The sequence below is a fragment of the Eulemur rufifrons genome, chromosome 1 (genome assembly GCF_041146395.1).
Source record: "Eulemur rufifrons isolate Redbay chromosome 1, OSU_ERuf_1, whole genome shotgun sequence".
In the NCBI taxonomy this organism is placed as follows: Eukaryota; Metazoa; Chordata; class Mammalia; order Primates; family Lemuridae; genus Eulemur; species Eulemur rufifrons.
The window spans coordinates 31,972,277-31,998,546 of record NC_090983.1 but is presented as its reverse complement, the minus strand read 5'-3'; the positions used below and the strand labels follow the sequence as shown (position 1 = coordinate 31,998,546).

The 26,270-nt window shown below is 37.3% G+C and overlaps 2 protein-coding genes across 2 annotated transcripts in view; both read left to right on the top strand.

Annotated features, from left to right (window-relative positions):
* SGO2 (shugoshin 2) overlaps nt 1–23,187 on the top strand; it is a 40,776-nt gene extending 17,589 nt beyond the window's left edge. Inside the window, exons 6-8 of the mRNA XM_069474231.1 lie at nt 1,135–4,035; nt 5,832–5,982; nt 22,902–23,187. Coding sequence (XP_069330332.1) covers nt 1,135–4,035; nt 5,832–5,982; nt 22,902–23,187 — 3,338 coding nt within the window. The remainder of the gene's footprint in view (nt 1–1,134; nt 4,036–5,831; nt 5,983–22,901) is intronic.
* A 58-nt stretch (nt 23,188–23,245) lies between these two features.
* The window catches only part of LOC138395080 (aldehyde oxidase), a 65,600-nt gene continuing 62,575 nt past the window's right edge, over nt 23,246–26,270 (top strand). The window contains exon 1 of the mRNA XM_069487514.1: nt 23,246–23,398. Coding sequence (XP_069343615.1) covers nt 23,354–23,398 — 45 coding nt within the window. The 5' untranslated portion in view covers nt 23,246–23,353. The remainder of the gene's footprint in view (nt 23,399–26,270) is intronic.

Below are 26,270 nucleotides of genomic sequence, written 5' to 3'. Positions count from 1 at the left end.
TGTATAAACATTTAATCAGTTAGACATCTTATGTTACAGATTTGCTAACTGCTACCATTTAAAACTGGTGGTGAAAATTTAATTTAAAAGTAAATATGCTGATAAGTGTCAAATCCACAGTGGCCTAATACTGTCACTTTGGAAGCAATATTTAAAAATGAACAGGTCTGATGAGCTTTTCTGGGTATCTTGGCTTATGACTTGAAAGATGCCATATATTTATATATTTAGTTTCACCCTCTCCTTTTCATAGATATGAAAATTGGGGGCCTACATAGGTAACCCAGTAACTTTTTAAAGGTTATAACCAATTAGTGATAAAGCAAAAACTTGAGCCTGGGTAATGATTAAGCAAGAAAGAGTAATGGCACTTACATTTTATTTACATGGTGATGTTACTAAATAATAATCCTGTGGTGTAGTCTATGGTGCTTATGAATTTGTCATAGATTTTCAAATTAGGATATGGGACCATAACTATATTGAATTTATTGTTTTGAGTTAGGGTCTGGTTCTGTTGCCTAGGCTAGAGTGCAGGGACATCATCATAGCTCACTGCAACCTCAAACTCCTGGGCTCAAGTGATCCTCCTGCCTCAGCCTTCTGAGTAGCTGGGACTACAGACATGTGCCACCATGCCCAACTAATTTTTAAAATTTTTTTGTAGAGACGGGGGTCTCACTTTGTTGCCCAGGCTGGTCTCAAACTCCTGGCCTTAAGTGATTTTTCTGTCTTTGGCCTCCCAAAGTGCTCGTATCAAGGCATGAGCCATTGTGCCCAGCTATTTTATGGAATTTAGAGCTTAGAATTATTTTTCCTTTCTGGAGATGTGTGTGTGTGTTTGTGTGTATACACACACAAAAAAATATAAAATTTATATAAACTTTAGCTGCCTACTGATAGCCTTTTGATAGTAATCCTTATCAGAGTTACCATTGTTATTTGGCTTCATTTGCTGGCCTCCATCCATTCTAGAAATGTATGTTAATGGCTCTACTGTTGGCTGTACTCTACTTTTGGAACTGAGGTAGTGAATTCTCAGTATATATTTTCCATAGATACAAATGTAAAATGTGACTTATTTAGAGTAACTTAGTACTTATTTCTGAATTTTGTTTTTCTTCTTTTTAATAGAAAGCCATTATCACTCAGATCAAAGTCCCAAGAGTTCTCTAATGAGTGAGATGAGAAATGCCTCACCTATAGGCCATGGATGGGAACCATCTGCTAGTAAAGTGACTGAAAGAAAGAAGCGTGGGTCATCTTGGGAGTCAAATAATCTTTCTGCAGACATTCCCTGTGTGACAGATTTAGGTCAACAACAGATTTCAAGCCCAGAATTAAATAGAAATAATGAGATAAATGATCATATTAACAAAAAGAATACTACAATGCAAAGAAATAAACAGTATCTTCCTGGCTTATCTTCTGAGTTTCCTGCTGAATCTAATGCAGGGTATGTGAATCAAGTTCAGGATAATGATGACTTTCAGTTGCAGAAAACTGTGTACGATGCTGACATGGATTTAACTGCTAGTGAAGTAAGCAAAATTGTGACAGTTTCAACAGGCACTAAAAATAAAAGTAATAAAAAAACAAAGGAGTGTGGAACAAAAACTTTCAGAAAAGTGAAAGATTCAAGATCTGACAAAAGGAGAGAAAGATCAAAGAGACAATTTGAAAATAGTTCAGATGTGGATATTGAAGAAAAGATTGAAAACGGACCAGAAAGAAGATCTGTTGTCCTGGATGGCAAAAGGGATTCAGAAGATCCAGATTTTATTTTCAATACCAAACAGCTGGCCCAGGCTGACATCCTGGAGAAAATAACCCTTCATAATAACTTTGATCAAGATGACAGGCAAAATACACAGTGTAATAAAAAAAAGAAAAGAAAACGTGTAAGAAATAAGCAAGAGGAAACATACTCCTTCTCCCAAAGTTCAGATAAATTCCGGCAGGAGAGTAAATTTGATATGGGTCAGAATTCCCTAACTTGTAATAAAAGTAAAGCTTCTAGACAGACATTTGTGATTCATAAATTAGAAAAAGATAACTTATTCCCAAACCAAAAGGATAAAGTAACCATTTCTGAAAACTTAGAAGTCACAAATGAATTTCAAACAGCCAATCTTTCCTCCAAAGTTAATGGAAATTTATATGATCATGAGACCCAGAATATGTTGGATTTGAATGAGTATATCAATGATATGCGACCTGCTGAGCAAAATGAATCAAAAATAAATAAGCTTAGGAAGAAAGTAAGTCGGAAGACAGAAATAATTTCTGGAATGAACCAAATATATGAGGATAATGATAAAGATGTTCATGGCCCAAAAAAAGGTAATGTTTTCTTACAAACCCAAGAGGATAAAGAAACTATCTCTGGAAACCTAGAAGTTGCAAATGAGTTTCAGATACCTTCTGTTTTCACCAGAGATAATGGTGATTGTGAAGCCCAGGATGTATTGGGTTTGCAACAACAGATCACTGATGTATACCCTGTTCAGCAAAATGAATCAAAAGTTAATAAGAAGATTAGGCAGAAAGTAAATCGGAAGACAGAAATAATTTCTGAAGTGAATCATTTAGATAACAACAAAAGTGAGCATTGTCCAGTAAAGGGTAACTCTTTCTTTCTAACCCAAAAGGACAAAGCAATCATCCCTAGAAACCCAGAAGACTCAAGCGAGTTTCAAACACCTGCTTTTTCTACCAAAGATAGTGGAAACCTATGTGGTTATCAGACTCAGCATGTTTTGGGGGTGAAAAAGCATGTCCATGATATGCAACCTGCTTGTCAGAATGATTCAAAAATAGATAAGAAGCTTAAACAAAAGGTATTTCGAAAAACAGAAATAATTTCTGAAATCAATCAAATATATGAGAATGACGACAAAAGTGTGCATGACCGAGAGAAAGGTAACTTCTATTCTCCAACCCAAAATGATAAAGAAACCATTTCTGAAAACCTACAAGTCACAAATGAATTTCAAACAGCTGATTTTCCCACCAAAGATAATGGAAATTTATGTTATTATGAGACCCAGAATATATTGGATTCGAAAAAGCATGTCACTGATACACAACCTGCTGAGCAAAATGAATCAAAAATAAATAAGAAGCTTAGGCATAAAGTAAATCGGAAGACAGAAATAATTTCTGAAATGAACCACATATGTGAGAATAATGATAAAGGTATGGATGGCCAAGAAAGCTATACAAGAGATCTTGATTTCAAAATAAATAAGTGTAAACAAAGACTTCAATGCCAAGGCATTATCGGTGGATACTCCATGGAAATCAATAGTAATGAAAAGGAAAGTTGTGGGCAAATTTCAGATCCTTACCAACTAGTTAAAAAATGTAAGAAAGAATCATCAGGCAAGGCAAAGAACATTTTGACTAAAGGTAAGAACAAATCTGTTTTGCAGTTAACAGATTCTTTAGAGATACCGATCTCCTTAGAAGCTGATTTAAAACATAATACTAGTGAAGCAGATTCTGATCCAGGAAACCCAATTGAAATACATAACACTCAGAAGCAAAGAACTACAACTCTGAATAAAAAACGAGAAATCCACTTTGTGGAAGTGATAAAAGAAGGAGAGTGCCAGGTCAAAAAAGTAAATAAAATGACATCCAAATCAAAAACAAGGAAAACCTTCATAGATCCTTCTCCAGAGGGCCATGAAGTAATACTTGACACCGTTCAGGGAAAGTCAGTTGACTCTGATCAAGCTGATAAGGAAAACAATGTGGAGAATGAGAAAATGGTCAGAATTAAGCCAGACTTTTACACAGAGATGTTTAAATCTTTATCTCAGATATATTCACCTAACACACACGATTCTTCCTCTGACAATGTTCGTGAAGGTTTAGTACCTTTGAGTATTTCTTCTAGTAAAAATCTGATAATAAGAGAAAATTTTGACCTGGAGTGTTCACCAAGCTTTCAAGTAAGTGGTGATATGCATGAGAAGATGAACAAGATGAAATTTAATGTCAACCAGAGAGCACAAAAATCAGGAATAGGTAGGTCAATAACCTAAAGTGATAAAATCTTAGAAGTGTTATCTTTTAAGATTTTTTTCATTTATTAAATATTTTCTACTATAACTGATATTTTTATGGAATTTTAAAATATATAGCTGTGTAGCATTTATGATCTGTAGAAACAGCATGAAGGAATCTAAAGAAAGGTTAATACTTTGGGAAGATAACAGTGAAAGAATCTTGGACATTTACAGCCTAAAAATCTGATTTGGCCTTTACCACAAAGTTAGGCAGTTAATTTCCTTTTTCTTGTTATTTGAAAGAAATAGAATGTTTCAAATGTATATATAATAATGAATTGCACTGCTTTTGTTTTACCAGACGTGATTGCAAGTTTCTTAAGGGTGGGAATCCTACTCCATTCAGCAGCAAATATTTAATGTGATCAAAGCATTATTCTGGGTGTTGTAGAGGACTGAAAAATAAATAATACCAGCCCCCTTTCCTCAGAATACATATATGTAAAAGTAAAAAACACAGTGGTGAAATGTGGTAAATGATTACTTAATAAAAGCACATATACTATGCTAAGGGATGTCATAGGGAGTAATTTTGACTAGCGGAATCTGCAAAGGCATCATTAAACAGGTAACTCTTAGGCCCTAAAGCAGCAGTCCCCAACGTTTTTGGCACCAACAACCTGTTTCGTGGAAGACAATTTTTTCATGTGGGGGAGGGGACAGAGCTCTGCCGCCCTGTCTCCTAACCCCCATGGCCCAAGGGTTGGGAACCGCAGCCCTAAAGGATAAGTAAGATTGTTACCTGTAGTGTTTACTTTTTATATTCTTCTAGTTATTAAAATAATACTCATTGCAGAAAGTAGAGAATCAGAAAAAGGGCAGGGAAAATATCACCTGAAAGAATTGCAGTCACCCTTTTACCATGTGCATGCAGAATACAGACCTGAATCTATGGACTTTTAAATATATATTTGAACTCATGCTACATATAACATTATTTATCCCACTTTTCCCCCTTAATATTGAATCCTAAGGATGCTCTTTTACCACTAGAGGCCGAGGCAGGCAGATTGTTTGAGCTCAGGAGTTCGACACCAGCCTGAGCAAGAGCGAGACCCCGTCTCTACTAAAAATAGAAAGAAATTAGCTGGACAACTAAAAATATATAGAAAAAATTAGCCGGGCATGGTGGCGCATGCCTGTAGTCCCAGCTACTCTGGAGGCTGAGGCAGGAAGAACGTTTAAGCCCAGGAGTTTGAGGTTGCTGTGAGCTAGGCTGATGCCACGGCACTCTAGCCCGGGCAACAGAGCGAGACTCTGTCTCAAAAAAAAAAAGAAAAAAAAAAAAAATTAAAATTTTTACTGGGAGCCTAACATTTCAATATATATACGTAGAACACTAGGACTTTGATGGATAAGGCTATTCCAGTTAAAAAGCACACTGAAGCAAAAGAATTACAAAGGCCTAGAGTTGCAGGCTATTGTTAGAAGACTGGTGAAACAGCTTTCATCTCTGCTGTTCACAGTGCCTTTCACACTGTGGCAATCAGTGGCATATACGTCGAATGTGCAATAATTTGTGTGCTCTGTGAAAAGAGTTGAATTATGAGGAATTTTTGTCAGCCTGTATGTGATTTCAGAATAAAAAGGTTGCAGGCTATTTTGATAGTTTGTTTCAAATTTTAGTCTCTGTCCTCTAAAAATTGAATTGTTTTAAAATTTACTGCAATGATTTGCAAACTACTATATAGCCCATATCTATTTCCATCTGTGTATACTTTTATGAGTATTTGTGAAAAATAATATTCTTTTCAGGTGATAGACCGTTACAGGACTTGACAAATACCAGGTTTGTTTCAAATAACACTGCTGAACCTGCAAATAAGTCAGAAGATCTATCGTCAGAGCTGCGAAGCAGAAGAAGAAAGTGTACTCCTCTCCATTTCAAAGAGCCAAGTCTCAAAGGGTAAGTATTTCAGTGATATTAAAGTGATTTTAGTATGCTGTTATGAAATATATACTTTAAAAAATTCCTTCCTGAATTAGTATTTAAATGCTTTTGAAAATCAATAAAACATGTAACAACCATAGTATGATTTGGGTAAGATTTGAGGAAATGTATTCTTTAAACAGGCTTTTATGTGTGTGTGTGTGTATGTGTCTGAATTTAAATTGGTTTAATTTTATTTGGTTCCCAGTTCTGCTACTATCATTTTTTAAATTGTAGCTTGATAATTATAATTTTTAAAATTTGTTCCCTATGATTTGCAAACTACTATTTTCCATATATATTATCCCCATTTATTTATCTTCTACTTTGTTCCCTGGAAAAATTCAAAGTAGTTTATATGTGCTTTACTCTCAAAGAATAACAGTCCTTTTTCTTTTCTTTTATAAATTTCAAATGTACTCCAACAAAGAGAAAAGTACCCTCCAATTTATCCATTTCTCAGATTCAACAGTTATCAAGTTTGCCATATATGCTTCATTTATCCTTTTTGTTGCAGTAGTGTTTACAGTCATAAATATGAAGTCATTTAATTCCTGAAACACTTTTGTATATATCTCTAAAAAATAAGAACTTCTTAACAAAGTTCTTAGCAAAACCAGACACAATTATCACATCTAATAAAAAAGATAATTCTGACAGGTATTTTAAAACAATAACCAGCAGATGGCAATAATACACGGGAGGGTGAAAGAGAAGCAAATTGAAAGTGAAATAAAGGACCAAGGGGCTTTTCTTTTCTCTCTCTTTCTTTCTTTCTTTCTTCCCTTATCCTTTCCCTTTTTATCTCTCTCTTTTTCTTTCTTATCTTTCTTTTTCTCTTTCTTTCTTTCCTTCTTTTCTTTCTTTCTTCCCTTTCCCTTTCTCTCTCTCTCTTTTTTTCCTTTCTTTTCTTTCTTTTTCTCTTTCTTTCTTTCTTTCTCTCTCTCTCTTTTTCTTTCTTTCTTTCTTTTTCTTTCAACAGCTTTATTTTTTTTTTTTTAATTTAATTTTTTTTTTTTTTTGAGACAGAATCTCACTCTATTGCCTGGGCTAGAGTGCCGTGGCGTCAGCCTAGCTCACGGCAACCTCAAACTCCTGGGCTCAGGTGATCCTCCTACCTCAGCCTCCCGAGTAGCTGGGACTACAGGCATGCGCCACCATGCCCGGCTAATTTTTTCTCTCTCTCTATATATATATTTTTTAGCTGTCCAAATCATTTCTTTTCTATTTTTAGTAGAGACGGGGTCTCACTCTTGCTCAGGCTGGTCTCGAACTCCTGACCTCGAGCAAGCCTCCTGCCTCAGCCTCCCAGAATGCAACAGCTTTATTGAGATATAGTTCATATACTATGTATTTCACCCATTAAAAGTATACAATTCAGTGGTTTTTAGTATATTCACAGATATATGCAACCATTACCTCTAGTCAATTTTAGAAGATTTCTTCACCTCAAAAGGAAACCCTGTACATCTTTTAGTTATCACCTCCTACCCCACAGTTCTAGGCAACCCCTAACCTACTTTTTGTCCCTGTAGATTTCCCTGTTTCATATGAATGGAATCATATAACACGTGGTCTTTTTAACCAGTTTCTTTCACCTAGCATGTTTTAAAGGTTCATCTATGTTGCAGCATGTATCAGTACTTCATTCCTTTTATGACTGAATAATATTTCATTATATAGATATACCATATTTGTCTGTTAATGGACATTTGTCTCATTTTCATCTTTTGGCTAGTATGAATAATGCTGCTGTAGACATTCGTGTGCAAGTTTTTGCGTATATGTATGTTTTTATTTTCGTGGGTATATGCCTAGGATTAAAATTGTTGGGTCATGTGGTATAACTCTATGTTCAATCATTTGAGGAACTACCAGACTGTTTCCAAAGCTGCTGTACCATTTTACATTCTCACCAATGGTGTGTGAGATATTTAGTTTTTCCCTATCCTCACTAATACCTGTTTTTATATGACTTTCTAATTCTAGCCATCCTAGTGGGTATGAAGTGGTACCTCATTATGACTTTGATTTGCCTTTCCCTGATGACTAATGATGTTCAGTATCTTTTTGTGTATTTACTAGCCAGTTGCATATCTTCCTCGGGAAAATGGTTGTTAAGATCCTTTGCCGTTTTTTCAACTGGGTTATTTGTGTATTTATTAAGTTGTAAGTTAAACTTTTAATTTTGAGCAAATTTTAGACTTTTAGCAAAGTTGTAAAAATAGTACAAGATTTCCCATATGCTCTTCACCTAGCTTTCCCTAATTTTTTTTTTTTTTTTTTTTTTCCTGAGATAGGGTCTCTTTCTGTTGCCCTGGCTAGAGTGAGTGCAGTGACATCATCATAGCATCACAGCTCACTGCAACCTCAGACTTTTGGGCTCAAGTGATTCTCCTGCCTCAGCCTCCCAAGTAGCTCGACTACAGGCGCACACCACCACGCCTGGCTGATTTTTCTATTTTTTTGTAGAAACAGGGTCTCACTATGTTGCTCAAGCTGGTCTCGGACTCCTGGCCTCAAGTAGTCCTCCCACCTCAGCCTTCCAAATAGCTAGGATTTACAGGCATGAGCCACCACACCTGGCGCCTAATTTTAATGTCTTACCCACAAGACAATGATCAAAACTAGAAAATTAGCATTGGTACAATACTACAGTTAAACTGTAGACTTCCACTAACATCCTTTTCTATTTTAGACTTCTATCCAGAGTCCCACATTGCATTTAGTTGTTGTTTCTCCTAAGCAGCCTCCAATCTGTGGCAGTTCTTCAGTTTTTTCTTTTCTTTTATGCCTTTAACATCTTTGAAGACTATTGGTCAGTTATTTTGTAAAATATCCCTCAATTTAAGTTTGTCTGATGTTTTCTCATGATTACAATGTAGTTGTGCATTTTTGGCAAAAAATTCCACAGAAATGCTATGTCCTTCTCCTTGCATCATATCCAGGCTTCATCATGTTAATATGTTTCATTATTAGTAGTGTTAACTTTGCTCACTTGGTTAAGGTGGTGTCTGCTGAGTTGTTTCACTGTAAAGTTACAATCTTTTACTTTATAGTTAATAAACATTGGGGGCGATACTTTGAATCTATGTATTTTGTTTCTCAAACTTTCACCTAGTAATTTTAGCATTTATTGGTGGATCTTTCCTGCAACAATTACTACCGTGGTTACTAATAGTAAGTTTCTATTTCTCTTCTTCCTTGTATATTAATTGGAATTCTACTGTAAGGAAGAGTTGTCCCTTCTCCTTCTATTTATTTATATCAGTATGGGCTCATGGATATGGATTTTGCTCTATAGATGAAAATCCAGTACTATCAATATTTATTTTGTTGCTCAGATTATTCCAAATTTGACCATTAGGAGTTCTTTTAGGTTGTCTTCTGTGTCCTTTCCACAAGACTTTGTACTATTTTGAGCACTTCCTTACTTTCTAACAAACAAGACATTCCAGGTTCATCTTAATGTTTTTTCCTGCCCCAATCCCAGAACTAAACACTTGATTGAGAAGCCTAGTTACCTTAATTGGAGAATTGTGTTTAAAAGCCAAGATCTGAGCACAAGGTATGTTCGTGTCTTATATTGTATTGTATTAGTTATCTATTACTGCAGAACAATATTATCATAAACCTAGTGGCTTAAAGTAGCAGTCTGGACACAGCTTAGTTGGGTGCCCTGCTTAGGGTCTTACAAAGCCTCACTAAAGATGTCATCTAGTCTGGTTCTCATTTGGAGGCTAAACTGGGGAAGAATCTGCTTCTAAAGTCACACAGGATGTTGGGAGAATTCATTTCCTTGTTGTTATGAGACAGAGGGCTTCAGCTTCTTGCTGTCAACTAGAGGCTGTCCTTAGCTCCTTGCCACCTGAGCTTCCCTCCCAAAATGGCCACTTCCATCAAAGCTAGCTATGGAGAGAGTCTCTAGAGTAAATCCTCTAGTAAGATGGAGTCTTATATGAGGAAGTGTCATCTCAGAAATGAGACATCTCGTCACCTTTGCCATACTCCATTTGTTAGATGCACGTTCACAGCTCCTGCCCATACTCAAGGGGAAGGGACTATACAAGAGCATGAACACCAGTACGCTGGGTTCATGGGGGGCTCCTCCTGAGAGTCTGTCTACCATGGTTGTTGTTGCTCTTAGACACTCTCAGCAGGCAGAGCTGGGAAACATGTATGTGTAGTAACTCACACATACAACACTTTCATATTTCTGTATCTCTCTGTATATATTGTAAAAACCATGAGTTTATACTAATACCTCTGATTCCAGTCTAATTCCACAGCATTCATTTTAGCTTTCCCCTTTTGCTTTTTAGTAATTTTTTTCTCCATCAATGAGATACTTGGCTCTCTTTATCTATGAACTATTTACTTCTTTGTCCAATTCTAGTATACACATAAAGTAGTTTCAAGAATGCTAACCCATATCCCTGTGAGAGACATTTACTAACTAGATTATAGCATTTAGGCAGTTCTTCTTTGTCTCAGTTTAGTTCTTTTCTTCTCCAAACCCTTCAGTGTAGTTATGTTATTCAGTTATTCATTTGTTATTGTTTGTATTCCATTATTCTCCTCCTACATTTTGAGAGGTTTTATTTGTTTACTTTTGGAGTTTGTGAAACATTTTCAGGTTGTATAAGTGAGAACTAAACAAAATGGTATATGCTGAGAAGTGTCAACTGCTTCCTCATCTCTGCTACCCTGTTTTCATTACCTCTTCTTTCTATCCCGTTTTGACCTACCTGTGGGTAACTAACCAGTTTTTTAAATTTCTGGTTTATCCTTCCTGTACTTATTTTATACAAATAAGCAGATATATGTATATCTCCTTTTTCCTTAACATAAAGGTAGCATAGTGTGGCTACTTTGTTGAGCTTTACTTTTCATTTAACAGTGTGTTCTAGAAATCACTTCATGTCGATTCATAGAGATTTTTCTCATTCTTTTTTTGCAGCTGGATAATACTTCATTGTGCCTAAATATATATAGTTTATTCAATCATATTCTTATATATGTACTTTTAGGTTGTTTCTAATATTTTGCAATTATAAAAATACTACATTGAACAATCTTGTGCATTTATATTTTTATATTGTTGGGGGTGTATCTTCAGGGTAAATTTCTAAGAGTGAGATTGCAGGGTTGAAAAATAAGCACATATGTAGTTGTCTTAGATATTGCCACACTTCCCTACAGAGACTTGTACCAACAGGCACTCCCACCAGCAGCAGCAGTCCCCAGCCTTTTTGGCACCAGGGACCAGTTTCATACAAGACAAGGCAATTTTTCCATGGATGGAAGGGGACGGGGGGTTGGGGGGAGGGTTGGGGAGGCAAAACTCAGGCGGTAATGCCAGTTCCTAACAGGCCACAGCCTAGGGGTTGGGGACCACAGTGTTAGAGCACACATTTTCCACAGCATCATCAACAGAACATGTTGTCATATGTTTAGTTTTTGCCAGTGATAGGTGAGAAATAGTATCCCAATGTTGTAATTTGCATTTCCCTATGAGTCTGAACATTTTTTTCATATGCTTGAGGTGCATTATATCATTTTTTGGTCTGTTCATGTCTTTTTCCTATTTGTCATTTGGATTTTGGTCCTTTGTCCCTCAGTAATTAAGAAATTTTATATATATATATATATATATATATATATATGTGATATCAGCTCTTTGTGGTATATGTTACCAATATTTTTTCTAGTTTGATTGTCTTTTGACTTTATGATGCTTTTAATTAACCATGCAAAAAGTTTATTTTTATGTAGTCAGATTTACCCATCTTTTTGTTTTATCCTTTTTGAATTTTGAGTCATAGTTAGAAAGCTTTTCCCTGTAGTATGGTTAAATAGGAATTCACCCATATTTTCTTCTAGTATTTTTATAGTTTCATTTCTTACATAAATCCCTAGTCCATTTGGAATTTTTTTCTTGTTGTGGTATAAAATATGGATCTAATTTTATCTTTTTTTCCAAATGGCTACCCATTTGTCCGAGCACCATTTATTTATTCCAGAATTCAACTTTATCTAAAATATTTGTGATTTTCTATACTAAATTTCTATATGTATTTTTGGGTGGTCTAATTCTGGATTTAATATATTGCAATGGTCCACTTGTTTATTGTAGAGGCTTTATTGTAGTATGTTTTAATGTCTGGTAGGGCCAGAATTTTCTCATAGTTTATCTTTTTCCTTGTTTCCCTAGCTATTCTTTAATGTTTGTTTTTCCATATGAACTTCTGTGCAGTATTGGCCTGTCTAGCTCAGGGTTTCATAATCTCAGCATTGTTGATATTTTGGGCTAGATATTTCTTCGTTGTGGGAGGTTGTCCTGTGTCTTGTAGTATGTTTAGCAGTATTCCTGACCTCCATCCACTAGATGTCGGTAGCATCCTCCCATTTATAACAACCATAAAAGTCTCCAGATGTTGCAAAGTGTCAACTGGGAGGCAAAATCACCCTGAGTTGAAAACTACTAGTCTAGCTTATTATTTTTATTGAGATTGCACTGAATTTATACATTAGTTTAGGAAATTAATCTTTATAATACTGAATTCTGTACAACAATGGGGATATCTATTTGTTTATGTCTTTTTTTATGTCTTTTAGAAGTGTTTTAAAGTTTTACTTACATAGGCTTTACACATATTTTGCTAAATTTAGTTATAAGTATTTAGCTTTGTTGCTATTGTAAATGGACGTGTAAATCACACCCAGTGTTATTCATGTATATCAAAACTGTTCACATTTGTGTAAGTTTATATCTTGCTACTTAGCTAAATACTTTTATTCTCTTATCTCACTGATTCTCTGGAGTTTTCCAAGTGTACTGTCATATCATCTGAAAACAGAGATAATTTTACTCCTTCCTTACCCATTTGTATGCCTCTAATTGTTTTCTCTTGTCTAATTGCATTGGTTAATACCACTAGTACAATGTTGAATAGTAGCAGGAATAGTAGGCATGCTTGTCTTGTTCCTGATTTTGGTAGAAATTATTCTATTATCTCTTCATTAAACAAGATACTTACTTTAGGATTGAGGTATGTATATGTAATTTATCACATTATGAAAGTGTCTCTGAATGCCTGTTGAGTGTTTTTATCATGGGTGAGTATTGGATTTTGTCAATGGCTTGTTCAGCATCTATGGAGATTATCATATGCTTTATCTCCTTTAAATTTATTAACATGGTGTCTAATGATGAGTTTCCTAATACTGAACTAGTCTTGCATTCCTGAAATAAATTCCACTTGGTCATGATGTATGTTTTTCATAACGTGATGGATTGTATTTGCTAAAATTTTTTGTTTAGAATTTTTATGTCAATATTCACAACTGACATAGGTCTATAGTTATCTTTCTTTGAATTATCTTTATCTGACTTAGGTGTAATATTACAGTTGCTGTATTAGGGGAATCTAGAAGGTCTCCTTCTTGGTTCCCTTAATGAAATAATTCATAAAGCATTATAACGTACATATTTACCATAATATATTATATATAATTTGTAGAACATTGAGAGTGTCTGGATTTTGAAGGTTTAGTAGGATCTCCCTCTGAAACTGGATCTGGTTTTTTTTTGTGAAGTAATTCCTTAATAACTTTGTCTATTTCTTTTGTAAAAATTGTTCTGTTTAAACTTTCTTGTTCTAATGCACTCACTATAGGTTATTTGTATTTCCACAGGAAATTATCTGTTTCATCTAGGCTTTCAAATTTATTTGCATAAAAGTCTATGACAGTATCTCTTATGAATTGGACATGTAAATGAATTCTAAATATCTTTTCTTTCAATGATTATTTCACCTTTGTCATTTATTATTTCTTGTTTTTGCGCTTTTTCTCTTTTTTTCCCTTGATCAAGTTAGGTAGTGGTTTGTCTATTTATTAACTTTTCCAAAGAATCAGGACTTTGATTTACTAGTTATATCTATTTTCTGTTCTCTACTTTATTAATTCCTGCTTTATAGTTATTATTTCCTTCTTTGTGTTTTCTTTTGATTTACTTTGTCCTTTTTCTAGTTTTTGGAGCTGAGAATTCAATTTATTATTTTTATTCTTTAATTTACATGGTAAAAATGTTTAGTACAGTTCATTTTTCTCTGATCAATTCTTTAAATGCACCTCACAGATTCTGATATACAGTGTTTTCATTGTCATTTTAAAATTTCTTTTTTTACTTGGAAGTTATTTATTGGAAGGTTTTAAAATTTCTAGGTAGGGCAGGCACAGTGGTTCATGCCTGTAATCCCAGCACTTTATGAAGCCAAGGCAGGAGGATCAGTTGAGGCCAGGAGTTTGAGACCAGCCTGAACACTATAACAAGACCCTGTCTCTATAAAAAATTTAAAAAAAATAGCTGGGCATGGTGGCCTGCACTTGTAGTCTCAGCTACTCAGGAGGCTGAGGGCGGAGGATTACTTAAGCCCAGGAATTTGAGGCTACAGTGAGCTACCATCACGCTACTATACTCCAACAAGGGCAACAAAGCAAGACTCTATCTCAGAATAAAGTAAAGTAAAATTTTCAGATAGATGGGCCATTCTATTTTTTTGTTTTGTAAATTCTAGTTTTATTGTGGTCAGAGATTGTTTATTGTAGTATTTCTACTTTATGGAGGTTGCCAGTGTTTCCTTTGTGACCTAATACATGATCAGCTTTTGTAACTGTTCTGGGAGCACTTGAATAGTGTTCCCCATAATCAGGGTGTGAAGTGTGATATATAGCCATAAGACTGTGTTGATTATGTTGCTTAGATCTTCTGTCTCCTTACTTATTTTTTATCCACTTGATCTGTCGTCTTGTACTGAGAGTGGTATGTTAAAATCTATTATGTATTCCTATCTCTCCACATACCTCCTGTAGCTTTTGCTTCAGAAAGGTCGTGGTTCTGTTTTTTGCTGCATAAATATTATAATTACTATATAAGTTCATTGTGGGTGGTGGCCTTTACTATTACACATTTCTGAATTTGCCACATTCTATGCTCTGGCACTTAAGTGATAAAGACTCTAAAAACATATTTATGTTCCCTTCCTGATAACTCCTGCCATTCCTATCATCATTGCCTATGGTGATCATTCCATAACAGCAAGCAGCTTCAATCGGGATCTATTTTTACAGGAGCTGCCAGAAGCTGTGATATACCTGCTGCATACCCTTTCCAATCCAAAAAGAAGGAGAAAAGAAAGTGGCAGCTGGGTGGTCATCACTCAGTATTTGTACTGAATGTTCATTGTGATTTTTCGTTTTAAAACATTTACCAGCTAAGCTGTTTAGCAAAAAAATCTGCATGCACAGATCTAAACTAAAATAGGACACTATTTCATTTTGCTATAATTAGGTTAGAATAGGTAACTCTTTTGAAAGGATTACATAAATTCTATCTGATTACCTAAGGCATGAATATCATATTGGCTCACAAGAAAGAAAGAGACCTTTCCATTTAATCTTTTAGACCTTTTTAATTTGGGACCATGTGCATGTATTTCATCCAAAAACACATATATATACACACACATATATATATAAAATGTAAAGAATAAATACAACTCTGCTTCTTACAACATGGTATACTAGTTGCATGGATCAGCACTCTTACTGAAAAGATAAAATTACTGGATAAAATACTAAAAGGCAAAAAAACTTGAATGCATCTATTGTCTGTCAGAAGCAAATGCAAATATTTTCTAGGGAGTCCTTCTTCATCTCACATCTTAACATATTTTCCACAGCCAAAGTTCCAAAGGAAATGAACAGCTAGCTCACAGTTAAGAAAAATACTACACGTGCAAGGGAACAAGGTACCAGCAGAAACAGCTGTTAGGAGAATCATATACAGAATATATTAAATAAAATAAGTATGTCTGATGTTTCAATAAAGGAGAGGCTTGAAAATGAATAAAGATGTTGAGTTGAAAAAAAGCAAATCACAGAAAAACACCTACAGTATTATTCCATTGATATAAAGGTCAAATGTAAATAAAACCAAACAATATACTTTTTAGGAGTGCAATACACAGGTGGTAAAAACTATAAAGAAAAGCAAAGAAGGATAATTGTTACTTTCTGGGGAGGAGAGGGACGTGACCACAAGGAAATACACTGGAAGTTTCTGAGATGTGGTAATACCTTATTTTTTAACTCGGGTGATAGGAACATGAGCATGTATCTTATTGTTTTTAAATTGTACATTTTCATGTATTGTTGGATGTGTGCTACATTTCTTAATAAAAAGGAAATATGTAGTAAAGCATGCAATGTGTAAAATCTATGTTTATTAATTTTTCTCAAATCTTATAATTCCCACTATTGTAGATATTTCAAATATATAGCAAAGCTTGTGGTTTAAGGAAACTGCTTTTCTACTGGTATGATGCAACAATTTTCTTCTCCCTGCTTCACAGCAAATACTAGTTTCGTGTTGTTATTATTAATCTTCCTTTTTTTCTACTTTGCAGCAAAATGAGAAGATGAGGTGAATTTATGGATTCTGGTTTTTCTGAATTCTCAAAGCATAATGAGTCAAAATAGAAACATAACTAGGATCAAGAAGATGAAACGTTTGATGAAAATTTGCTTTTTTTCCTCTTTGGCCTTTTCATGGAGGGTTGATTTGTCCCTTCTTGTGTTTAGATATATGTGCATAAAATAGCACATGTATCTTTAGATACATGTGCATAAAATAGGACATATGTCTAAATTTTGTAATATTAAACTTTAAAATCATTTTGGTCATCGCCTAACATCTTCCTGGTTATATAAGCTGCTTTCTACCTAATATCCTTTAACCAAACAATAGTTATTAACCTTTTAACCAAATAAACTGCATTAATAAATACTTTTGCATTGGTTATCTTGTATACCAAGCTATCTTGTTTTGTTCTGTTTTTAAACCATTCACTATGTGAGCATCTAAAAGGTTTTAAAAGTCACATCCTACCCTGGCTAGTTTTCTCTTACCCTTCATTCTTCTACTCTCAGAAATACTTGTGTTAAGGTGTCAGTTTTTGTATTACTTCCATTGTATGTAATCCGATGACTTGGGGGAGGGATTAATCTTTTAAGTTCCTTTGAATTTGGTTTTTATAACTAAAAAGATCACTTACTATTCTAGTAATAAGAAGTAATAAATCCTGTTCATATCTGAGATTGATATATAGCTTATCATATGAAAATTACTAGTAAAACTTTATGCTGCCTAGATAGAAAAGCTTTCTTAGACAATATCAGACTACTGAAGGGGTGGGCCCAGAAATCTCCATTCAACAAACACTTCAGGTAAGCCTAGGACAGATTTTTCTAGTTCTGCACTTTGAGAGACTGCCGTAGGGGTACAGGGTACCACAGAACTTATTCATAATATTAAAGATGACATTTCCAACTGCTAAGGTAGAACAGCCACCCAACAATGTCAGTTGAATGGAGGCTAGAAGCTTTATTAAAGTAACAGTCTATGCGGTGGTTAAGAGCTTGACACTCTGACAGTCTTTGTTCTCTTTCCTGAACTATTATTTTAAGACTTTGGGCTCCTAGAGTCACTCTGGTATTATATTTTTGTTCCTATTATTTCTTTCTATTTTTTCTTTCTGTAAGAGTTTTCTTTTTTCTGTTGCCATGCAATTATTTTTTATTTTTTATAGTCATATGTATCAACCTTTTCCTTGACTATTGCTGGAATTTGGTCACAGTAAGAAAAAATTTTCCTACTCCCAGGTTCTAAAAACATTTACCAGTGGTTTCATTTATTTTTTAAATTTCTAATTCATGTGGAATTTGTTTATTATGTGGTGTGAAGTATGAATGCAATTTTGACCTTTTTTCCAAATGATTCTCTATTAACTAAAAAGTCCTGCTTTCCACTATTTTGAAATGCTACCTTTTAATGTTGTATTTCCATGTGCACTTAAATTTATTTTTTGATTTTCTGCTGTCTTCTAGTCTGTGTGTCTTTTTATGCCCAATACCATATGTTTTAAATTACAGAGAGAAGAGTTTGAAAGTTTTCCTTATATAGGTTTTGCACATTTCTTGATAAATTTATGCCTAGTTTATCTTTTTTCTTAGTAGTATAAATGAGGTCTTCTCTTTGATTTTCTCTCCTAATTACTGTTTGCATATATAAAGACTATTGATTTCTGTATGTTAATTACTAAACTGTTTTTGTTTGTAATACTTTTTTCCAGACATAACTCCTGAAAACCACACTATTTTTACCTCTTTTTTCAATTTTTATGCTTCCCATTGCTTTCTCTTATCTTATTGCATGGCTACTACTTTAAGTAAAATGTTAAATAGTGGGAATAGTGAGTATCCTCGTCTCATTCCTGATTTTTTATGGGAACACCTCTGGTTTTAATTCATTAAGGAAGATGGTGGCTTTTGGCCTGGTTATGTATATTTATAATCACATTAAAGTATAATCTATCAATTATTATTTGAGTGCCTTTTTGTTTTTATTTATTTTCAGAGTCTTGCTCTGTCGCCCAGGCTGGAGTGGGGTGGCGTGATCATAGCCCACTATAACCTCAAACTCCTGGGCACAAGCAATCCTCCTGCCTCAGCCTCCCTAGTAGCTAGGACTACAGGAATGCACCACTACACCTGGCTGATTTTTTTATTTTTATTTTTTGTAGAGATGAGGTTTCACTATGATGCCCAGACTGGTCTCCAACTCCTGACCTTAAGCCATCCTCCTGCCTCAGCCTTCCAAAGTACTGAGATTATAGGCATGAGCCACCATGCCCAGCCTGAGTGCTTTTTTCGAAAAATTATGAGTGGGTGTTGAATTTCAACAAATGACTTTTGGCATTGATAGTGATTGTGTAGTTAGGGTCCAGCCAAGGGACAGAAGCCACAACAATTAATTGTTAACCATATATAATAAAGAAATGAAAAAAGAATTGGAAAGGCAGAAGGGACCACTAGTGTATCATAAAGGAAGTAAATATGGGAAGCACCCACCACCTCCAGGGCTGAAGGAACAAAGGGAAAAAGAGTGAACTTGCTGAATTGTAAAGGCTTGGAGGAAGAGTTTCAGGACCTGGGACACTGCAACTGGTTGGGGCCGGTTTCCCATAAAGGCTATGATGAGACTGGTCTGATAAGATGGAGCCAGCTGTGAGTACTGAAGTCAATTGTTGCTGCCAGGGTGAACCATTTCTGTGGTTATGCTGATAGGAACAAAGCACTTTTCTCCTTTCTCCTCTATACTTCCAGTTTGCCTATAACATCCTCTACCTGGTAGAGACTAAAAGGAAGGCTGGCAAAGAAGAAAGCTGATTTGCAAAGTCCTGGCTTTAAAGGGAAACGGAGAAGTATGGATTTGAAGCTGAGACACAATAGCTTAATAATCAGCACAAAAATCTATCAACGTGATACGCTACATAGATTTGCTGATACCAAAGCATTCTTGTTTTCATGGAACAAATCCGCCTTTTTAATGTGTGCTAGCTGTTGTCTCAACTCAGCCCATCTCTCTATACATTGCTATATGATGCTAGGACTGAAAAATATTTTTTTCTTTCCAAGCTGACTTCTTTTTAGCTCCTGTCAATAGGGGGCACTTGAAGGGGATGGAAAATCAGAGTGAAAAGCAACTCACTCCTTCCTGTTTGCTTGCTCTTCTTGTCAGTGTCATCAAAGTAATGGCACTTTACCCAGCAGGAGCAGTAGGTTAAGGCACCAGTTGGTTTTAGCACTTCTAGAACCAGCCACATTATGCTCTCTTGGAGGTAACAGCACTAGTTGGATTGTGCCCTTCATCAGAGGCTGCAGGTCTACCTTTTCAAGGAGGCTTTTTCAGGCCCCTGAGGTATAAGCACCATCTTTGCTGGACCCCATTCTTAAAGGTCTGAGTTCTGACTTCTGGAAGCCCTTTTCCTAGCTCCTGAGATATTAACAGTGGCTCCTTCAGGTCTCCTCCAAGTTTCTCCGGTCTAATAATCCCAGCGTCTTCCCTAACGTATGCACACTTACCCCAGTTGGTGTCTATACATTGCTGAAAGAATGCAAAATGAAACAAGCCTTATTAGAAAAGATTTTGGCAATATTCAATAAAATTACATATGCATTTATCATTTGCTCCTGCAGTCCTACTTTTAGGAAACTATACCAACATTCCTCTTGTAAAAATACAAAACTTGCACTATGGCATGGTTTGTAATAACAATAACAAAAAAGAACAACCAGTGTACCATCAATAGGGGACAGTTTATTTGAAAGCAACCTAGAATGAAAATAATTTTCTATTAGGTTGGTGACAGAGACACTTGACCTTAGAAAAAGTATTTTGAATTTACATCTTCAATAGAATGTAATCTTTTAATCTTTATTAAAAGAACTACAAAGAAATCTTAAACTTTCACTCACTAGTCTTATTGCTACTGTAGTAGTGTGTGGTTATTTTGAAATACATCTACGGACAGGATAAAGCAATTATGTTAAGGTTTTAGAACCAAGATTGTTGGCCTAGAGGAAAGGGATACAACTATAATCCAAGAAGATTTTTTAAAACCTCTGTAATCTAAAAATTTAATTAGAAATATCAGTGTGAATATGTGCTTTTTGTCACCCTTCTTTTTAAAATTTTGTATTTCCTAGTGCTGCCCCCTAAAAATGTGTAAAAACAATGACAACTCATTGGCAATGAGCACCTCTAGCACCCAGATTATGGTTTCTAAATACTTATTACCCATTTTAACATACTGACTGCCACACTAGAAAAAAGAAATTCCTTGGGGCCACAGTGTTTTGTTATGAAAATAGAATAAAAATTTCAAAAATAAAATGATCCTTTCTAATTTAATGAAAAATGTGGAGGGTTTTTTTACTGTTTTCTGTGTATAAGTTATATAATTTGAAAAATAGTTCTCGCGGCTCTCAAGGTGAAGAGACATGAGTTACATATGCTTCATGAGGCCCTGGGCTCAAAACTAGTGTGAGTTAAATACGACTCACATGGCAGTTAATGTGTTAAGGAACCTGGGACAGGTTAGGAAGTCTGGGACAGGATATAGACAAGGTGAGCCGGAGGCATTTTTATTGTGCCACAAACCAAGGAAATTATCAAAAACTAATGCAAGCATATCAAAAGGACACAGTTTCCAATTTGAAGGTGCTTCCATTGGCCTAAGATGAGACAAACAGCATCTTGAAGAATGATGATTACAACTGATGAAAACACATTAACTATAGGAAAAGTCTTAAATTCATAATGATAAGGGGGGAGAGAAAGTAAAACATTGGATACTACTGGAAGTAACTCAATACTCTGAACATTTATAATTTAAGGGAAAGTAATACAAACTTATCTTGCCTTTCTGGTATGAATTTAATTTGTGAATAGTCAATAGCTCTACTGAAGGACAGAGTTCTAGCCAAGAGGATCCCAGAAGAAATGCTAGAATTAGAAAAATTGCAGCACCCCAATAAAATTACTGTTCAGGCAGTGCTCAACAATGGATGTGAAACCATTAGGTGAAATTGTTGTTGGAGAAATTCATTATGAAGGGAAACTGAATCCACTGATCAATCTTAGCATTATTAAGAATGAAACAACCAGACTTCATGGCAACCAAGAATACTATGAAGTATTCTTGACCCCCTCCAAAAACAAGTTGACCCTGAATTTAATCAGAGCTTTAGATCTAATGTTTAGTGTATAGAAAATAAGTAGGAGAGAAGAACAAATAACACCGGAGAGAAGCAATCAGCCACATTCAAAATGTGGTTCATTTCAATAGGACAACAGGCCTGGTTTCTTCTTGGACATGTTGAGATTTGTTTTAAAAAAAGGGGGGGAGTGGGTGAGGAAACTTCTAGATTAAAAGAGACTGAAGACGGCCGGGCGCGGTGGCTCACGCCTGTAATCCTAGCACTCTGGGAGGCCGAGGTGGGCGGATCGTTTGAGCTCAGAAGTTCGAGACCAGCCTGAGCAAGAGCGAGACCCCATCTCTACTAAAAATAGAAAGAAATTATATGGACAGCTAAAAATATATATAGAAAAAAAATTAGCCGGGCATGGTGGTGCATGCCTGTAGTCCCAGCTACTCGGGAGGCTGAGACAGGAGGATCGCTTGAGCTCAGGAGTTTGAGGTTGCTGTGAGCTAGGCTAACGCCACGGCACTCACTCTAGCCTGGGCAACAGAGTGAGACTCTGTCTCAAAAAAAAAAAAAGAGACTGAAGACAACACAAGCAAATACATTGAGCAGCCCTGTTGGATTCAAAGAAATCAAGAGTAAAAGACATTTTTTAGACACAGAAATGGCATTGTGTCTGAGTAATAAAATGTGTGTGTTTTTAATGTGTACTGAAGTATTTAGGAGTAAAATAATGTGTCTGGGATTGGCTTAAAAGTACTGCAGAAAAATGAGGGAGTGTGGCAAAATGTTGAATCGTTAAAGTTTAGTAAGGGGTGGGTTGATGCTAGTTGTATGCTTCATTTTAATGTACAAATTTTGGAAAATCTCACAATAAAATTTTGTGTTTACATAAATGAAATGACATGGGAAAATATTCTAGGTATGTTAAAATGAAGTCTGGAAAATAACTAGTTTAATCCCATTTGAATTTTTAAAAGTGTAGTGCAGATTTCAAAAATGTAAAGATGAACCCAAAAGCTTAAGAGTGGTAAATCTTAAATTGTGGGCTTACAGGTGATTTTTATTTTTATGCTTTTCAGTATTTTCCAAGTTTTACTTTTTAAAACAGTTTTCCAAGATGTTTAACATCTGTTGGTATTTACGAGATAAACTGCAAAGAGTGATAAAACATTTTTTAAAAGTTTATTTCTATATCAAGGTAGCTCTTGATTTTAAAAATAAACTTGAATAATTATTTCTAAAACTCTCAAGAAGTTGTAAAACCATTCGTTGTCCTTAAGATCCTCTCCTGCAGAGCAGAGGACAGAACTGCAGCAGCTGGGGGGCGGGGGGGGGAGGTCTTATCATTTAGCTGGAAAGCCACTGAAAGCATGCAATAACGTAGGATCACCAAAGCGATGGATCTGCCAAGCCGCAAAAGAGTGTGGCACAGACGCTAAGCGCCACAGGCTGGGAGACGAAGGGGTCGTCTTCACCTTCGCCTATGGACTGCAGCCCCCACAGAGCGTCCACGCACATACCAGATCCCGGGAAGAGTTTTCCCGGCAAGGAGCTCGGGAACATTAGGACTTAATCAAGACTTTCTCCGTCGAGGGGGTGGGTTGGACTTTCGGCTCCGCAAGCCCCGCCCCACTCGTCGGGTCGCGCGGCCTAGTCCCTGCGTCTGCGACTCCTCGGAGCCGCCGCCTCCGCGCTGGCCCTGGGACTGACCCCCGCCGTCGGGCCCGCCACCATGGACCCGACTCCCGAGCTGCTCTTCTACGTGAACGGCCGCAAGGTGAGCGCGCCCGCGGGGCTGCCGCGGCCGGCGAGCGCAGGGACCAGCTCCCGCCCCGTCCCTCATCCCTTCCGCGCCCGCCACTAGGGCTGATGCGCGACCCCACCCCGGGCTTACTCGCTGAAAGCCAGGTCTGCCTCTGCGTCCTCACCGCCACCTCTGGGGCAGGGAAAGGACGTGTTTGGGGGGACTGTCCTGGATCTCCAGGCCCCCACCTTCCTAATGGTCCCTTTCCGTCTCCTTCCAAGGCTCTCAGGCTGATACCACCCTCCCCCCTACACAAGAAGGAGAAAGAGCTCTTCTTACCACCAAAGCCAGCGCTCCCAGTGCCCTCCTGCAGGCTCCCGGCCAATAACGGGAACATCTCCCAGCAGGCTGAGAGCAACCTAAGGAGGGCTGAGCCTCAACGCTCAGGGTGTGTTCGGATGAGCAGGGAGCAATTTAGAGTCGGGACAGAACCTTAGAGATGAACTAATTCAAACCACCCTCATCGTTTCTCAGATGAAAAAATTGTGACTGCAAAGTCACAGCTAGTTCCTGGTAGAGCTGAATCAAAGCCAGGCTGTGCGGACCCTACGGTCCTCCTGGGATCCACTGCCGGGCTCACTCCGCAATCCTCGGGGACAGTTCCAGGCAGTGTCCAATGTCTGGGGCCGGCAAAGCCCCGCGGGATGCGGGCATCAGCTCTGCTCACTCTAATGTTGTCCCAGCATATTGACACCTTTGAAGGGGGAAACAGGCAGGAAGGTTAAAGAGCTAACAACTGAGCAAGGACTGTGATAACGCCTTTCCATGGTGCCGGTGCTGGTTCATGTGGAGCACCTGTGACCCCTGCTTCTGGCTGGGGGCACCCAGGACACTTGCCCTGGCTGCCCCCAGCTGCCTCCCCAGGAAGCTAACCAAGGTTAAGCAGCAGGCCCCTCACTTGTGCGACCTGCTCTAGGCCCTGAGCCTAATTTCACATGTATGGTTTTCTATTAATTTTTTAAAGAGGAGCCCTCAAATTGTACAAGTTCTAGCTCCCATAAAAGCTTTGCCCCTGCTGCCTGGGTTCCACTCTGGGTAAGGTGAGCTCGTTTTTCCTGATCTATAATGGGGGCCATTAGGACCCCTCACAAGACTGCTGTGAGGGTGAAATATAACAGGGTGACATGATTGACATTATGTCATTTTTTCTTCTTTTGCACGACAGAATGGTATAGTAAAACTGGCTTTTTTTTTAGACAAACAAGGGTTCAATTCCAGCTGTAACTCTCATTGAGACAACCTAACCTCTCAGAGGCTCAATTCCTCTGTTAGAAGGGGCCAATACTACCCACTTCATACAGAGTGATCACGAGTGTTCAATCCGTGTAAGGGCCGGTATATGCCAGGCAGCGTTGCAGGCCCCTGAGACAGCAGAGCACAGACTTGGCGGAGTCCCTGCTGGCATGGCGTTCATGTTGTGCGGGGGAGACAGCAAGCATAGAAATAAATACTTAATGTATAATATATAATGTATAAACGTATAATGTCAGGCAGTGGTAAGTGCTGATATAAAAAATAAAGCAAAGTGAGGGGACCGAGAGTGGGTAGGAGCTGATATTTTAGATGAGAGGGATGTTTTGGCCCCTCTGAAAGGGTGACATTTGAGCAACCACTGGGAGGCAGTGAGGAGCAAGCCGTACACACACCTGGGGACAGAGCCTTCCAGGCAGAGGGAGTGGCGGGGACAAAGGCCCCAAAATGGGAGGATTTCTGTGTGCTCAGGGGACAGGTTGGGGGGCTGGACACATGGCCAGGGGCCAGATTACTAGGGCTTTGGAGGTGACAGTAAGGGTCTTGGTTAAATGAAGAAACAGGTGTTTTGAGTCTAACAGCTTCTCCCCGGTTCTCCCTCCCCTACTTCCAAACAAACTGCATTGGGATTTCTAACATAATGGCCAACAACAGTCTGCACTCTATTGATTTTTAAAATTAAATAAGCTGGTTCTTATCTATCAGCCCACTTTGTTTGTGGGCCAAATATCCTGTTATCATTTGTAAAGTGTACTCTAGAGATATTTATTGACTTACTTTTTTAAATTACTCCATTCAAAGAAATTGTGTCACCCTTTCCCATTTCTTCTCCTCCCTTCCAAATTCTGAAGCAGCATGTGCTTCAATACTGGTAAGCAAGCCTGAATGCTACGTGGCAAGAATTAGAATAAATTTTCCAGTTCAGAGAGTGACGGTCTGTTGAGAAAATGTGAGAGAGAAACCACCAGAGAAGAGGGGTCTTGAAGTCAAACATGAACTCTGTAACTAAAAACTAGCCTTTGAAAAGGAAGCTTGGAAGCCACTTAGGAGACAGTAGGTGACGTGATTGGTCTTTGGTCTGTACTTTTTGCAAAATCTCCCCAGGTCACCAAAATATGTCATCAGGCAGGAGCTAAGACCATGTGGAGGCAAGAACAGTGCACATTGGTCAGAACCGTAGTTGTAGAGACACTTCTGGAATCTTATTCGCTCCACTAAGGGCCCAAAAGAACAGGTGACCCATTTAACATGGATTTTAAGAGAAGAGGGGCCCATGAATAAATTATACCATAGATGCCACATTCTGACCTCAATTTAGGAACTGAAGCGTGTCATTCCGTGAGGCTGTGAGGTGTAGTGATCAAAGGTGTGGGTTTGGGAACTAGTCAGGCATGCGTTTGAATCCTGTGCTGTCTGTTCTGCCACCTGGCAGTCCAGGGCCTCAGGCAAGGTACTTAATATCTCTCAGCCTCAGTTTTCTCCTCTGCAAAGCAGAGCTAATAACAGAAACTTATCTTCTGGAATTGGAGTGAAGATTAAATTCCATGGACAGTGGTTAGCAAGGTGCTTTTACACAGTTAACACTTAATATGTG